The sequence below is a fragment of the Carcharhinus amblyrhynchos genome, chromosome 8 (assembly GCF_965287045.1).
Source record: "Carcharhinus amblyrhynchos chromosome 8, sCarAmb.v2.hapA, whole genome shotgun sequence".
Classification (NCBI taxonomy): Eukaryota; Metazoa; Chordata; class Chondrichthyes; order Carcharhiniformes; family Carcharhinidae; genus Carcharhinus; species Carcharhinus amblyrhynchos.
The window spans coordinates 34,706,007-34,722,827 of NC_137331.1; the positions used below are offsets into that span (position 1 = coordinate 34,706,007).

General features: G+C 44.1%; 1 protein-coding gene across 1 annotated transcript in view; it reads right to left on the bottom strand.

Moving 5' to 3' along the window:
• The window catches only part of txndc5 (thioredoxin domain containing 5), a 38,915-nt gene that overhangs the window by 8,747 nt on the left and 13,347 nt on the right, over nucleotides 1-16,821 (bottom strand). The window contains exons 5-10 of the mRNA XM_080193874.1: nucleotides 13,234-13,330; nucleotides 9,415-9,527; nucleotides 7,008-7,094; nucleotides 5,243-5,389; nucleotides 4,195-4,277; nucleotides 518-647 (exon numbers count right to left, since the gene is read on the bottom strand). Coding sequence (XP_080050000.1) covers nucleotides 518-647; nucleotides 4,195-4,277; nucleotides 5,243-5,389; nucleotides 7,008-7,094; nucleotides 9,415-9,527; nucleotides 13,234-13,330 — 657 coding nt within the window. The remainder of the gene's footprint in view (nucleotides 1-517; nucleotides 648-4,194; nucleotides 4,278-5,242; nucleotides 5,390-7,007; nucleotides 7,095-9,414; nucleotides 9,528-13,233; nucleotides 13,331-16,821) is intronic.

A 16,821-nucleotide genomic window follows, 5' to 3' on the forward strand; every position in this document is an offset into this window, starting at 1 on the left:
TTCACAAGCGTTCACAGTATGAACTATAGAATCATAGAACCCTACACTGCAGAAAGAGGCCCTTCGGCTCATTGAGTCTACGCCGAACACAAGCCCACCCAGGCCCTACCCCCATATCCCTACATATTTTACCCACTAATTCCTCTAACCTACATATCTCAGGACACTAAAGTGCAATTTTTTAGCATGGCCAATCAACCTAACCCACACATCTTTGGACTGTGGGAGGAAACCAGAGCACCCGGAAGAAATCCATGCAGACACGAGGAGAATGTGCAAACTCCACACAGACAGTGACCCGAGCTGGGAATCGAACCCAGGTCTTTGGAGCTGTGTAGCACAATGGTTAGCACTGCTGCTTAAGTGTTGAGCTCTTGAAAACTAGCCATGTCAAATTAAATAAATACTTTAAAAGAATTACTGCGGTTTTAGCAACGTTGCTACTTTGAACTCCATGACAAACAGGAGCTAGCCGCCAACTACTACTTTTCTACATCTCTGACTGACAGTTTCTTACCGAGTGCTGGTTGCAGAGGGATCGCTGTTCAGTGCAATCAACTTTTGCGATTTTAATATCACTTAGGCCAGGGAACTCCTGCTTGGCAAGTTGCTCCCAGGTCGGTGCTAGACTCTTACAATGGCCACACCTATTGACAAAGACAGAGAGCGTGTGGATTATTGGTGGAGGTACTTGGTGTTAAAGTGCAGAACCTCTTCCACGTGCTGTACAGAAGTGCCTGAAAAGGAATAAATGCGTTATACTGTCAACTAGTGAACAAGTGTGCCAAACCCCTTGCTGTAACTGACACTCCTCAAAGAATACTGCACTGACTAGTGGCGTTCCTCAGGGATCAAAGCTAAATAATTTGGAGGAAAACGTAACTGGTTTGATTAGTAAGTTTGCGGACAACACAAAGGATGGTGGAATTGCGAATAGCGATGACGACCATCAGAGGATACAGCAGGAAATACATCAGTCGGGCAGAGAGATGGCAGATGGAGTTTACCAGACAAACATGAGGTAACACATTTTGGAAGGTCTAATACAGATAGGAAATATAGAGTAAATGGCAGAACCCATAACAGTGTCGATAGGCAAAGGGATCTGGGTGTACAGATGCACAAATCACTGCAAGTGGCAACTCAAGTTGAGAAGGTAGTCAAGAAGGCATACAGCATGTGTGTCTTCATCGGCCGGGGCACTGAGTTCTTTATTCTTTCCGAAAGAGAAGTAATCCACAGCAGAACAAAAATTGAGAACGTAATTCTGCACTGTAGGCAAGAGGACTGCACGTTACTGATAGTGTTCAAGTATCAATGCCCACAAACCTGTCTCACTGGTCTCAGAGACTGCATGGCACTTTAGAAACAGATTTAAACGCCCAGCTCATTCAAATGATAGCCTCATGTTCAAAAAATATTGTAGTCCTCAAGCCAGCATTTATCTCAGGGCCAATCTTCTTTCTTAAGTGGGCTTTCTGATGCACACACTACCTTTATGGAAGACGTAACCAATGCCACATGGGAGACTCAAAGAAGGCACATGGCATACGGGGTAATTTGATGAGATGGATTCATAATTCACTCAGATGTAGGAGACAGAGGGTGATGACAGAAGGCTGCTTTAGTGATTGGAAGCCAGTATCTGGTGGCATACCACAGGGTCCCTTATTATTCATCATTTATATTAACAACATAGGTGACTGTGAGAGATGGGATTAGTAAGTTTGCAGATGACAGAAAGATTGGCCAGGTGGTTGATAGTGAAGCAGAGAGTCTTGGGCTATAGGAAGATATAGATGGGATGCTCAAATGAGCAGATAAGTGGCATGTGGAATTTAACCGTGAAAAGTAAGAGGTGATGCACTTTCGAAGGAGTCATTTGACCAGGAAGTATTCCACGAACAGCACGACACTAGGAAGCGCCGCACCTGCGCAAGGATATTTTGGCCCTGGAGGGAGTGCAGAGGAGGTTTACTAGGCTGATACCGGAGTTGAGGGGATTGAGCTATGAGGAGAGGCTGAATAAACTAGGCTTGTACTCGTTAGAGTTTAGAAGAATGAGGGGAGATCTCATTGAGACGTATAAGATGATGAATGGGATGGATAGTATAGAGGTGGAGAGACTCTTCCCGCTCAAAAAAGACAGTAGGACTAGGGGGCACAGCCTCAAGATAAAGGGGAGGCGGTTTAGAACGGAGTTGAGGAGGAACTTCTTCACTCAAAGGGTGGTGAATCTCTGGAATTCTCTGCCCGTTGAAGTGGTGGAGGCTGCCTCGCTAAATATTTTTAAGAAGCGGGTTGATGGGTTCTTGATAAGAGAGGGGATTAAGGGTTATGGGGAGAGGGCGGGAAAGTGGAACTGAGCCACAACAGATCAGCCATGATCTTATTGAATGGCGGGGCAGGCTCGAAGGGCTAGATGGCCTACTCCTGCTCCTATTTCTTATGTTCTTATGTAAGTTCTGAGGAACAAAGGGACCTTGGCGTGTTTACCCACAGGCCTCTGAAGGTGAAAGAGCATGTTAGTAGGATGGTGAAAAAGGCTTATGGGACACTTGCCTTTCTCAATCGAGGCACAGATTACAAAAGCAGGGAAGGCTTTTGTAGAGTTGTGTAGGACTTTGGTGAGGCCACAGCTGGAGTACTGTGTGCAGTTCTGGTCGTCACAATATAGGAAGAATGTGATTGCAATGGAGGGGGTGCAGAGGAGATTCAGCAAGATGCTGCCCGGGATGGAACATTTAAGTTATGAAGAGAAGTTACGAAGACAGTGGTTAAATAAGCCAGGTCATGTTATTGAAAGTTAGGTGAATGCTCTGAAGTTCCACCGTAGGACCAAGGCTCACAAATCCATATTGGTGGTGACAGACTACAAAATCTTTGTCAAATGTTCATCCGGTCCATTTGGGTGGATGCTGAAGACCTTGTGGGTATTTCAAAGAGAATGACATTCAAAGGGGTGCCTGAGGCAGCTGTGCTCCCTCAAAGAATACCAGCCAACTTTGGCCATTCTCCATTTGTGGGACATTGCTTCTGGTGATATCTTTATACAATGCATTCACAACAATGCAAAAATTGGCCACAAGATGTTCCGTACTAATTCCAAGGATACACAGTCAGATAAAAGTTCAGTGCGATCAAGCATGAGTGACATCTGGTGGCACTTAAAGAACAGGACTTCTCTGAACTTGGATCTGGGTACCATTTCACACAAATTCCAGAAAAATCCCATGCCAGTGTACAATAATCTTCCAGGTTTTTAAGTTACATCTTATGGGTTTTGTCCCATGGGGTATGTGGGTAGCACCTGAAGAGAAAAGCTATTACTGTACCAGCATTTCAGCTCTCTTCACTTGGTTTTCCATGACATCGTGTTCTAGCCAGAGATTCCTCTTTCATGGGACAACATCAACATCATCAAATCCCAATTCCTTTTCGTCAATCCCCAAACCCCCCTTTACAGGGATGTAGTTAAAACTATTGTTCCCCTCAAGTAGCCAGACAATGTCACAGAGTGGTTTAAGCTGACTTATTACTGCAGCTACAGAACCCTGACCAAATCTTTTAAGACCAGCCTGAGTGCAGAATTCAGAAATACACAAGCAATTATAGTTTCAAATTTGATTACAAGGAATCAAAGTATAGGAGTTATCTCTATCCACTCACAGTTATTGATTAAGGTTACATCATGCATACAGAAGGGTATAGTGTCCAATTATAAAACTTATGCATGTAATGATAACTATATCTCTGATAATGACATATCAACTGATCCTTATTCCAATGGGCAAACATGAACTGCAGATAAACATCATTCAATTAAAGATCCTTGACTCTCATCTGGGTCTGCGTTAATCAAGGCCTGTGGTTTTCATGTAGCTTACTCCGTGTGACTGAGGTAAAGCTTGATTTTTAAACTCTTATCCCCCAAGATGAAGGGTCATCCAGATTCAAAACATTGGCTCTTTTCTCTCCTCAGATGTTGTCAGACCTGGTGAGATTTTCCAGCATTTCCTATTTTTGTTTCAGATTCCAGCATCTGCAGTATTTTGCTTTTATTTAAGATTACAAGGCCCTCGCCTACACACTGATTAGAGCGGGGAGTCCTCATAATAAACCGAATGCGTTTGATCCTTTTGACCTGACCTGACACTCCTTTCGTCATTAGTTACGGAAAGACACATTACTCACCAGGGAGCAAAAAACTTCACAAATGTCACCCCCACGGCAATGGTCTGTTCAAAGTCACTTTCTGTCAAGGTGATCACGCTGTACTGCAGTGAGGGAAGAGAGAGTAATTCTGAATGGAAAGAATACACAGCTTTCGACCAAAATAATCCTCAAGTTTCTAGTTCCATCCCATTCAAGATCCCCAGTGGCTTAACTTAGGCCCTCTCTGATGGCAAGTTGAAAAACCTCTATAACTTTTTAATTTTGATAACTCAGTTAGCCCGTATTCCCTCCTCAAATGTAGGGGCAATGTACCTGGTCACCCCCCATGATGGCACATCTGGGATACAGACCTCCAATGGATAGAAGTGGCCCTCCTAAATGCAACCTGACACGGTTCATTTTTACATCAATTTTGTTGAGTCTTTGTGCATAGAGAAAATATCCCCAAAGAAGAAAATATTTACATGCCAAACCTTTAAAAAAGAATCATTTCCTGATAGCTAATCTTCTAGACTGAATCACCCAACCTTGTTTCATCTTGTTTACAGAATTTCTCAAGTGCAGTTTCGTTTTATAAGATAGACTAAAATTAGAAGCAAGAACAGAAATGAAAACACGCTCATAGTATATTTAGATCAGAGAGTAGAGTATTCAAAGAAAAACAAAATTAACTGCGTTTAAGGTGTTTTTCCTTTCTAAAAGAACTGCTGGTCTGTGGCTTAGCCCAACATGAAGATTTCCAACTGAGGTGATTTCCCGAGATAAAATTATATTGGTTTCAATAATCTATTCATAAACACCAGCTTAAACCTGCAAATCATTTCCTATCAAGACTTAATAACCCAAATCAAGTCAACCCTATGAACACCACATATTATATTTGCTCACTGACCATAATTACCAATGCTTAGAAAGATTAGGAGACAGCATTTTAGCCTAATAAAATATTATTAAAGAATTGAATCGACAAATCCATCCCGCAGAACTGAACTTCCCCAGCTGCAAGTTAAAACTACATTGCTCATACAAGGCCGCTGTCTGAGATTATCCGAAATATCTTAAATACCGGTTCCTTCTCCTCCTCCGGTTGATCATCTTCCTCGATATGTTCATCACTTTCCTTGTCTTCTTCAGAGGATTCAGCTGCCTCTAACTGGGAGTCCACATATTCCTTTAGAGAGTCCAGATCTCTCTTCCCCTTGTATTGATCAACCTAAAAAAGAGGCAAAAATCAGAATCACTTGGGATGTTTGGAGAGAGATTTCATGCTTCAAAGTATTCCTCAAAAAGCCACCCTTTATTCTTTGCACTGGATCTTCCATGTTTGGGCAGAGAGATTGTTACGATCAGTCAAAAGGCAGCAAATAACATGCACTTACCCCACAGAATTCCTTTCCCTTTCCTCTTCCATCATTACACACTTGCATATCATAGAATCGCTACAGTGCAGGAGGCCATTCAGCCCACGGAGTTTGCACTGACAACTATCCCACCCATCCCCGTAACCCTACACTTACCCTACTAGCCCCCCCCCGCCATCACTAAGGGACAATTTATCATGCCAATCAATCCAAACCGCACAACTCTGGACTGTGGGAGGAAACCCACACAGACACAGGGAGAACGTACAAACTCCACACAGACAAGTCAGTCACTGGAGGATGGAATCGAACCCGGGTATCTCACAGAATTCCTACAAAACAGAAGGAGGCCATTTGGCCCATCAAGTCTGTACCAACCACATCCCACCCAAGCCCTATTCCCATAATCCCACACATTTGCCCTGTTAATCCCCCTGACACCAGGGTCAACTTAGCATGGCCAATCAACCGAATCCACACATCTTTGGACTGTGGGAGGAAACCAGGGCACCTGGAGGAAAACTACGCAGACATAGAGAGAAAGTGCAAGCTCACACTGAGTGACCCGAGGCTGGAATCAAACCTGGGTCCCTGGTGCTGTGAGGCAGCAGTGCTAACTACTGTGCCACTATGCCGCCCATAAACACACATAAACATGATTTGACATATGGGGATCAGGATGCATTATCAATCCTTTAATCATATTTTGATTTAATGTTCAAAAGTTTCCTTTGAGATTCTGCCTACTTTGATGCAGCATCCCTTCATAAAACTGCATTTTTAATTTATCCCATATTTATGTTGGTTAATGAAGGGAAGCCCAATTTGAAATGGATGGTGTTCCACAGCATCTGGACAAGAGCATCTCTCCACTGCAGGCGAGGCGATGGCCTAATGGTATTATCACTAGATTATTAATTCAGAAACTCAGCTAATGTTCTGGGGACCTAGGTTCGAATCCCGCCATGGCAAGTGATGAAATTTGAATTCAATTAAAAAATATCTGGAATTAAGAATCTGCTGATGACCATGAAACCATTGTCAATTGCCAGAAAACCCCATCTGTTTCACTAATGTCCTTTAGGGGAGAAAATCTGCTGTCCTAACCTGGTCTGGCCTACATGTGACTCCAGAACCACAGCAATGTGGTTGACTCTCAACTACCCTCAGTAATGCCACTCAGTTCAAGGGCAACTAGGGATGGGGCAATAAATGCTGGCCAGCCAGCGATGCCCATGTCCCATGAATGAATAAAAAAAAGACATATCTACTCTGTTAGATAAAGTTTAGATATCACTACTGCACACACAGATCACCAAAGGACAAAATCATGAATGCCAGATGGTTCCAAAGCTCAGTCGAAGCTCTGAACTTCCTCGTAACCTTGGAAAGCAGCAGGTTGTTGAATCCGGACAGGAACGAAGGGAGGAGAAATCCAACAAACAATTTAAAGTAAAAATGGATACTTGCTTTCTCACCATCCTTAAACCAGAGCAGGGTCGGATAGCCACGCACTTGGTTCTGCGAACACAACTGCTGATGGGCTGTGCAGTCAACCTAGAATTAGATTGCAAGGAAAAGGCTGCAGTCAGAAAGTGAAGCTTTTTTTTTATTTAGTAATGTCACAAGTGTTACATTAATACTGCCATGAAGTTACTGTGAAAATCCCCTAATTGCCACACTCTTGCGCATGTTCGCGTACACTGAGGGAGAATTTAGTATTGTTAATGTAACCAACCAGCATGTCTTTCGGACCATGAGAGGAGACCACAGCATCCAGAGGAAACCCACACAAACATGGGGAGAATGTGCAGAGTCTGCACTGTCACCCAAACCAGGAACTGAACCCTGACCCTTGGCGCTGTGAGGCAGCAATGCTAATCACTGTGCCGCCAATAAATTGTTGGAGAGGATTCTACATCTAAAGTGAACTCAGATGATTCCTCACACAATTAGCCTGAAAACTGCCTATTGTCTTTTAATCTTGACAAATAAGTTATGTCAGGGAGAATTATTTTTCTGAAAGGGCTGTGACTGCCCCCCCGCCCCACCCCCAACTTCAACTGAACAAAGGAGCAGACTTCCCAAAGAGCCAAATACAGTCCAGATAACTAGGGAAATAGGACAGAAAGAACGTCCTAAAACAACTGAAGTTAAGTAACAGAGACCAGGATATTGCTTGAGAGAATTCAGGGGAAAAACAGAAAGCATTGTCACTCAAAGAGAGTGTTGCAGTAACCAGAGTTAATGTGGCAAAGTAGACTTCAGAGATAAATCAAAACCTTGATGCCATTTCTATCCAGTCAGAGAAATGGTAGTTGAAGCAATTGTGAACAGTTTGTATAACAGTCAAGATAAAGAAATCCTGAAAGGGAAGTTGAAAATCCTGCATGCTGGATTTGGTGTTAAAAGTGGAGCAGAAGCTTTGCTTTAAATAGTCATTTGAAAAACTTGAACTGGATCTCAGGATGCAAACCTCTGAAGGAAAGCATTGTTGTAAAATTGGGAGTGGAGTTTAAATAAAAAATCACATGTAACAATCATCTGGGGAGGAGGGGGGAGGGATTTGGAAGGGAAATCCACAGACATTCACTTGAGGTTCAGAGTGGAGAATGTATTTGACCACAGCCATCTTGTACATTTGAATGGACAGTGTGTTATTGGGACTGTTGTAGCTTTGGATATGCTTTGTAATCTGTGTTAATCTTAAAATCGGAGGAAATTTGTTAGGCTAAGGGGAGAGTAGAGGAGTATTGTATCATCATCCAACTTTTCATATTTAATAAATGTTTCTTTTCTGGCTGTTGAACTAAGTAATGGTCATGTGATTCTGTTGCTCCATGTTTTCTAAGTAAAAAGGAAAAGTTATGATCTTTTGAGCCAGGTTTCCATTCTGGGATCTTCCCATCCAGTTATAACAACTGTGTTGGCCACAATTAGGATTCAGTGATCACTCACACCATTTTTCTAGGGTTGCAAGATTTTCTCAACTGTGCCCAGTCCCATTAAGCACTGTCTAAATATTCCACGCCCGAGTGTTGGGATAATAAAGGACCTCAGTGACGTTGTAACTTGGAGGGACTTGTCAAGAGAGAGATCCAGATTACTAGGTAATATCTGCAATCAAGATTGAATACAGAGAACCACCATAGTCATAAGAGGTTTACAGCATGGATACAGGCCCTTCAGCCAACTTGTCCATGCTGCCCATTTTTTTAAAACCACTAAGCTAGTCCCGACTGCCCGCATGGCCCATATCTCTCTATACATAATCTTACTCATGTAACTGTCTGAATGTTTTTTTAAGAGGCAAAATTGTACCTGCCTCTACTGCCACCTCTGGCAGCTCTTTCCAGACACCACTCTCACAGAAAAAAACTGCCCATCTGGACTCTTTGTATCTCTCCCCTCTCACCTTAAACCTATGCCCTCTAGTTTTAAACTCCCCTACTTTTGGGAAAAGATGCTAACTTATCTACCTCACCTATGCCCCTCATTATTTTATAGACCTCTATGAGATCACCTCTAAGTCTCCTACACTCCAGAGAAAAAAGTCTCAGTCTATCCAGCCTCTCGTCATATCTCAAACCATCACTGAGTTCTTTTCCTTGCCCCACTTATGTTCCAATAATTATGTTCAATTGTATTTTACTGTAACTTAGGAGACAACAGAAATAAGTCTCTGAAATCTGCGCTAATCTTAAATTGTCTTTATAATAGCAAATAATGTAGTGGGTTATCAGATTATTTCCAGGGTTGTCTAACATATCCTTGTCAATAATTAAGCAGTTCTATCAAATCCTGTGATCTAAAGCACACACAGCTACACACACACACAACGTTATCACATAGCCTTCACAACTGTTTGACGTCACACCTTGCTAATTTTCACATCCGAATGTTCAAACATCGATGCCAGTTGTTCCCATGTTGGAGCCAGAGCCTTGCAGTGTCCACACCATGGAGCAAAGAACTTGATAAAGTGTAAACCTGAAAAATATATCACGTGTTACAGAAGTTGTCTTAAAAATAAACCCACACACAAACGTCTAAATATCATTTCTGAGAATTCACCCGGAGTGCAAGGAAAACATTCCTCCCAAAGCGCAGGGAACAACCAGCTGAGTCAAGCTGGGTTGTGGGCACTGTTGGCAATGCCAGCTTCCCAAGAGAAGGTGGACCTTTCACCTGGGACTGCTGCTCACACAATGCTGTCAGGTGAGCAGTCCCGAGACCCTGACCCAATAACAATGAAGGAAGAACATGGGGTGGAGGAGTCAGGGTGAAAGGGAACCTGAAGGTGCCAATGAACCTGCCACTCCAAGTGGTGGGGGGTAACGAGTTTGGGAGGTCCTGTAGTACATCCTATAGACCGCACTGAGTTTGGTAGGACCCTGGGGAGGAACAGGAAGACAGATGGAGGGGATGGGGGCTGGGTAAAGGAGAGAGCCGGAGGGGAAAGGGAAAGTAGGCAGGATGTGCGTGTTAGAATGTAGCGTCCCGACAGCATTCTGCTCATTTGGACCGAAGAAAAATCCAAACCTCCCCAGTACAAGTGACAAAGTTAAGACCCAAGTACATTTTTAATAAGAGAACATTTTAATTGTGGAATTCATTACCACAGAAAGTAGTTGAGGCCAAAATGTTGTCTGATTTCAAGTAGGTATAGCTCTTGGGGCTAAAGGGATCAAGGTATATAGGGAAAGGGAGGAGAAAAGAAAAATCAGGAAATTGAATTTGATAATCAGCCATGATCAAAATGATGGCAGAGCAGGCTCGAAGGGCCAAATGGCCTACCCCTGCTTCTATTTTCTACATTTCTAATTACAGTAACACAGACACATATAGAAAGCGTTCTATAAATTAGGATTTTGTGTCTTTGGCCCCACTACGCAAAAACAAACATTATCCTGTGGTTTGGCTCTTCAGCACAGTGAGAATGTCTCCCAGGATTCCTTCAGTGCTCTGGGGAGGTCAAATTGGTCCCGTGGTTGGGAAACCCTGCTATAGATAGCACACACTGAAACCGCACCGCACCAATAACGGAGGCTCGCTCACGATTCCCTGCATGTCCAATTTCTTGCTGTAGCCAGGCAGTCAGATTAAGCTACTTCCCATAAGAAGCTCAGGCAGGGTAGGGAGATCACATCAAAATAGTTTACAGATTGCACAGTCGCTATTTAAAATATGACAGAAAACAGAAACAGCTCAAGAATGGATGGGATTCACAATTCTTTCCTTTGTAAAAGAATATATTGATTATTCGGTTTAATTAGTTGCTCGAAGTTCCTTTGTGGCAAAGCCAATTTATAAGTGGCTCGATGGCAGTCTAACACCAGTCCTCTGTACTAACTGAGTGGTGGTTCTTGATTGGAATATTTTCCAAGCAGCGCACAAGGAAAAGTCCAGTTTTCGTCAAGTTCCCCAGCACCGGTGTTTGGATCGGAAGGACTGGTATTCACGTACTCCATCAAACCATGGACACAAGTCAACCAATCAGGACTATAGTAGGTGTGCCACAAGTTCATGCATTCATTAATATCGTGTTTGTCATTACAAATGGATAAATACGTAGCAGACAGTTTAGTGTTCCCACTAAAGCAATGAAATAAAAATTATTAATTCCCTCCCCATTTTACTGGTTAAAGGGAAAGCCATGCTTTGAAATGGTGCCAAAAACTAAAAAAGCCACTTCATAGAATCCTACAAAGCAGGAGGCGGCCATTTGGCCCACTGAATCTGCATCAGCCACAATCCCACCCAGGTCCTATCCCCATAACCCCATGCATTTACCTTAGCTAGTCCCCCTGACACTAACGGGCAACTTAGCATGGCAAATCCACCCAACCCACACATCTATGGACTGTGAGAGGAAACTGGCGCACCCAGAGGAAACCCATGCAGACATGGTGAGAATGTGCAAACTCCACTCAGCCAGTGACCCAAGCCGGGAATCGAACCTGGGTCTCTGGTGCTGAGAGGCAGCAGTGCTAACCACCATGACACCCCTTCCTTTAAAAAAGGGGAACTAAATCTCTGCTGTTTGCATTTGCAGGCAGTACTCATCTGATTGAATATTTTAAAATATTCATTCTTGGGAATGTGAACATTGCTGAAGACCAGCATTTTACTCCCCATTACTAAATGCCCTTGCAATGGCAGTGATAGCTTCTTGTCTGAACCGCTGCAGTCTGTGTGGTGAAGGTAAACCCCCTGTACTGCTACTGGCCTCTCTTGGCTCTTCTGAGAGCAGTTTTGATGCAATCGAGTGGCTTGCTGGGTCACTTCAGAGGGCAGGTTTGAGTCAATTGAATTGCTCCGAATCTACAGTCGCATAGAAACATAGAAGATAGGAGCAGGAGGAGGCCATTTGACCCTTTGAGTCTGCTCCACCATTCATTACGATCATGGCTGATCATCCAACTCAATAGCCTAATCCTGCTGTCTCCCTGTTACCTTTGATCCCATTCGCCCCAAGTGCTATACCCAGCCACCTCTTGAATACATTCAATGTTTTGGCATCAACTACTTCCGGTGGTAATGAACTCCACAGGCTCATCACTCTTTGGGTGAAGAAATGTCTCCTCGCCTCCATCCTAAATGGTTTACCCTGAATCCTCAGATTCTGATCCCTGGTTCTGGACTCCCCCACCATCAGGAACATCCTCCCTGCATCTACCCTATCTAGTCCTGTTAGAATTTCATAAGTCTCTATGAGATTCCCCCCTCATTCGTCTGAACGCCAGTGAAAACAATGCTAACCTAGTCAATCTTTCCTGATACATCAGTCCTGCCATCCCCAGAATCAGCCTGGTAAACATGTAGGCCAGCTGGGGCAAGAGGGAGAGATTTCCTTTGCTCAAGGAAAGGACATTTAGCGAAGCAGATGGATTTTTAAACAACGATCCAGTATTTTCATGACAGTCATTTATTCGAATATGCCAAATTTATCAAATTGAATTGAATTCCACCAAGCTGTTGAGATGGGATGTTTTTTGCCCCTCCGCGGCATGTTTATCAGCGGTGGAGGGCACTCACCACGGGATCTTCCAGTCCTGCCGCTGTCAACGTGGCTGTGTGTTGTCCGCACTCTGTACAGCCAGGGAACCCGTGGCCTGGGGTGGGGGTGTCGCGATTGGCAGGACTGGAAGATCTCACTGGTGGGAAAGGCCGGAAATCTTCATGTCTCCGTGCATCTGGATTATTCGTCCAGTAACATGCTTGGAATTAAACAATGGGTACAAGTTAATTAAAACTGGAAGGTGCTGGAAACACTCAGCAGGTCTGGCAGCATTTGTAGACAGAAATGGTTAACAGGTGGAATTTTCCTGGCCCGCCCGCCACAGGATACAGAGCGGGCGGGACACAGACCCATGCAAAGGTCTGTTGGCCTCGGATGGGATTTTCCAGCCTTGGGCAAGCGTGGCCAGAAAATTCCATCCAACGTTTCAGATCCAGAGTATCTAATGAAGAATCATATTGGACTCGACTCTTGTTCTCTCTCCACAGAAGCTACCAGACCAGAGTGTTGGTTTTTCTTTCCGATTTCCAGCATCTGCAATATTTTGCTTTTATATGAGAGAGGAGGGTTATTCTGCAAATTTCGAATAGGGATTAAAAGGTTAGGATGTAACTCCAGTTCACCCAGACCTAGAAACACCAAACAAACAAATACTCAGCCTGCTGTCAAACCTACCTTGTGTAGTATGAAGCTTGAAGTTATTGGCCGAAAGCTCAAACAAGCCTTGCTTGGCTTCTGGAAGAGTGGGAGGTTCCAGTTCAGATCCTATTTGCTGACGAGAATAAATATTTCTTTTAAAATCAGGATTTTATTTCTCAGAGATTAAATTGCAAAAAGTACATGATTAGCAAGAGGCTGTAGCTCCTAAAGGAGATCTCTCTCTGGATAACACACTACCCCCTTTCATCTCCTTAATCAAAATTCTTCCTCCCTTGCTGCAGAGAGACTGGACAACCTTCTCTGCTCATTCACACACCCCAAATTTAATTTATCCAGCTGGCGAGGTAGCACTCTTGCCAGCTCCTGATGTGAAACTCACCCAGAGGCCTGATGGGGAACAGGTAAATACACAGAGGGAAGCAACTTCGATTGTCAACAGCAGCAACTCACCATCAAGATCAGAGCCCCCAAAGCTGCGCCAAGGTCCCCAACGCTGCGCCAGGGCCCCCACTGTGCCAATGCTGCGCCAGGGCCCCCAACACTGCGCCAAGGCACACCACTGTGTCAGATACTTCGAGATTAAGCTCAACTAATTTACAGAACAACCTCCCAGCAAAAGCAACAGATATTAATGAATACCGACTACGTTGACACACTTATAAAGAGATTATCAAAAGATATCAATCCCTAACCACTGACATCATTGGGAAAACAGACAGAAATGGAAACCTTAATTCCTCCGATTTCCTCTCACAGTCCAAAGATGTGCGGGTTAGGTTGATTGGCCATGCTAAGAAATTGCCCCTTAGTGCCCAGGGATGTGTAGGTTAGAGGGATTAGTGGGTATAATATGTAGGGATATGGGGGTAGGGCCTGGGTGGGATTGTGTTCAGTGCAGACTCGATGGGCTGAAGGGCCTCTTTCTGCACTGTAGAGTTCTATGATAGATCTATACACATGGCCTCAGTGAAAGAAACCATTTCTTGTGCTCATATTTGAACAGCAGTAGGTTGCTTTAGGAGAGAAGCAGCATAATTCTAGCTGGGTGACAGATTTGGTGAGCCAAATTTAAACCAGAATGCTTTAGTGCAATACGTCACTTGTCCGAGAACAAATTTTTTGCCTCAAATGTCTTAATGCTATTGTAAATGTCGCATACTGTACTTGCTATTTATCTCACAAATGTTCCCTCCATGGGTAATGCAAGCTTTAAAGCCAAAGGTCCATCACGTAACTTCTGTCACTTCTCACATGAGACGCAAGGTTTTTCCATACTCACCACTGCCGTGTTAACATCCTGGTGAAAATAAATACCACAACCTCAAGATATACCACAACAGTTAGCACTGGTCCCTCAAAGTGCCAGGGGCCCAGGTTCGATTCCAGTCTTGGGTCACTGTCAGTGTGGAGTTGGCACATTTTACCCCCGTGTCACTGGGTGCTCCGGTTTATTCCCACAGTCCAAAAACGTGCAGGTTAGGTGGATTGGCCATGCTAAACTACCCTTTAGTGACAGGGTGACTATCTAGGGTAAATGGGGTTATGAGAATAAGACTAGGGTGGGATTGTTGCTGCCACAGATTTGATGGGCTGAATGGCCTCTTTTTGCACCATAGGGATTCTATGATTCCCCAGCTGTTTCTTTTCAGGGCGTACATGCATGTGTTTCAAATATTTATGGTAGTGGTTACAGGTCCAAAAGGTAGTTAATTCATTAGCAAGCCCTCGGGCAGTTACCCTCTTTTAAACGTGGAATCCAACCAAAGACTGAGCAGGAAATGCTTCAGTGCAATCTTCAAAGCAGCAGTCAGCCCAAGGCAGCCATTATTCTGCCTCTCTCCAGCTTTGCTAAGCTGTGAGCGAGTTGGGGCAATGGTTAAAACATGCAGCTGCAGAGGTTTCAATATAACATCAAGGTTAGAATTTCAGACACTGAATCAAACGCTCCAAGCGTTAACCTTACCTCAGTGTTCAAACTCCCTACAACGGAGACAGATGATTGCGGCTTTAGCTCCAGAATGATGAGCACAATCACCCAAGCTGGCACGGTGCCGGACTGAGGGAGCACTGCACGGTCAAGACATTAAAGAGACATTAAACCTTGACCCCGTTTTGCCCTTTCAGGTGGTGGAAATGATCCCGGGATGCTGTTCAAAAACAAGCAAAGCATCTCTTCCCGCCTCTCAGCTCAAATAGATCCCTCAAGCAGCGTTACTGAAGGTAACGTGACCAAAAGCTGGTCACGATCACACTGCTGTCTGTTGGATCTTGCTGTGCACAAATGGCTGCCACATTTCCGACTTTACGAAGATGACCGCGCTCCAAAAATACTTTATTTTATTCTTCTGGTACAGGGTATTGAGTTAATCATCGACCATAAAATCCCTACAGTGCAGAAGAGGCCATTCAGCCCATTGAGTCTGCACCGACTCTTTGACAGAGTACTGTCAAAGGCCCCATCCCCATAACCCTGCACATTTACCACGGCTAATCCATCTAATCCGCACATCGTCACACAGTCAGGGACAATTTACCACGGCCAAACCAGTCAACCTGCATCTCCCTGTGGGAGGAAACAGGAGGAAACCCACACAGATGGGGAGAATGTGCAAACTCCACGCAGACAGAGATCCAAGCCAGAATCGAACCTGGGTCGCTGGCGCTGAGAGACAGTAGTGCTTACCACTGTGCCATTTGATGCAGCAACAGGCCAGAGCTGGACATACCAAGGTCAGTCAATGCAAGGCAAAGAGCCTGACAAAATTGCCTCATTACATTTGCAGGAACTCAGGTAATCACAGTGTTCACTGACTGGTGATGCTGCAGGGTAATATGGTAGCACAGTGGTTAGCACTGCTGTTTTGCAGCTCCAGGGACCAGGGTTCGATTCCCGGCTTGGGTCACTGTGCAAATTCCACAGACATTCTCCTCACATCTCCGGGTGCTCCAATTTCCTCCCACTATCCGAAGATGTGCGGGTCAGGTTGATTGGCCATGCTAAAAATTGCCCCTTACAGTTCTGAGATGCGTAGGTTAGAGGGATTATTGGGTGGATATCGGGGTAGGGCCTGAGTGGAATTGAGGTCAGTGCAGCCTTGATGGGCCAAATGGCCTCTTTCTGCACTGTCGGGTTTCTATTTCTATGATTCTATGATTTACATACTTCTCCCACAGCCATGCAAATGACATTTTACTGAGCTTTAAATAAAAAGCTGCACCTTCTGAAAATAAGGAATTGATACCTGGAGGCTTGACCAATTATGGTGCAGAGCGCAACAATATTACTGAGCAGCCTGGGTTCCTTAGCCAGCCACAGTGACCCTCCAATGTCAAATTTGAAAAAATACTCAAACTGACGTCAACATGAGGGAATCCTAACAAATTTATAATATTATTTTCCCAAAGTGCAAACCCAAGGATTATCCTTTTCATGCTCTTCTTGAAAAGTGAGCAGCTTACCAAAACTGGCAATGTAATGGAGTTAACTTTAAAGTGTAAAGTTTATTTATTACTGTCACAAGTAGGTTACATTAACACTGCAACAAAGTTACTGTGAAAATACCCTAGTCGCCACACTCTGGCCCCTGTTTGGGTACACTGAGG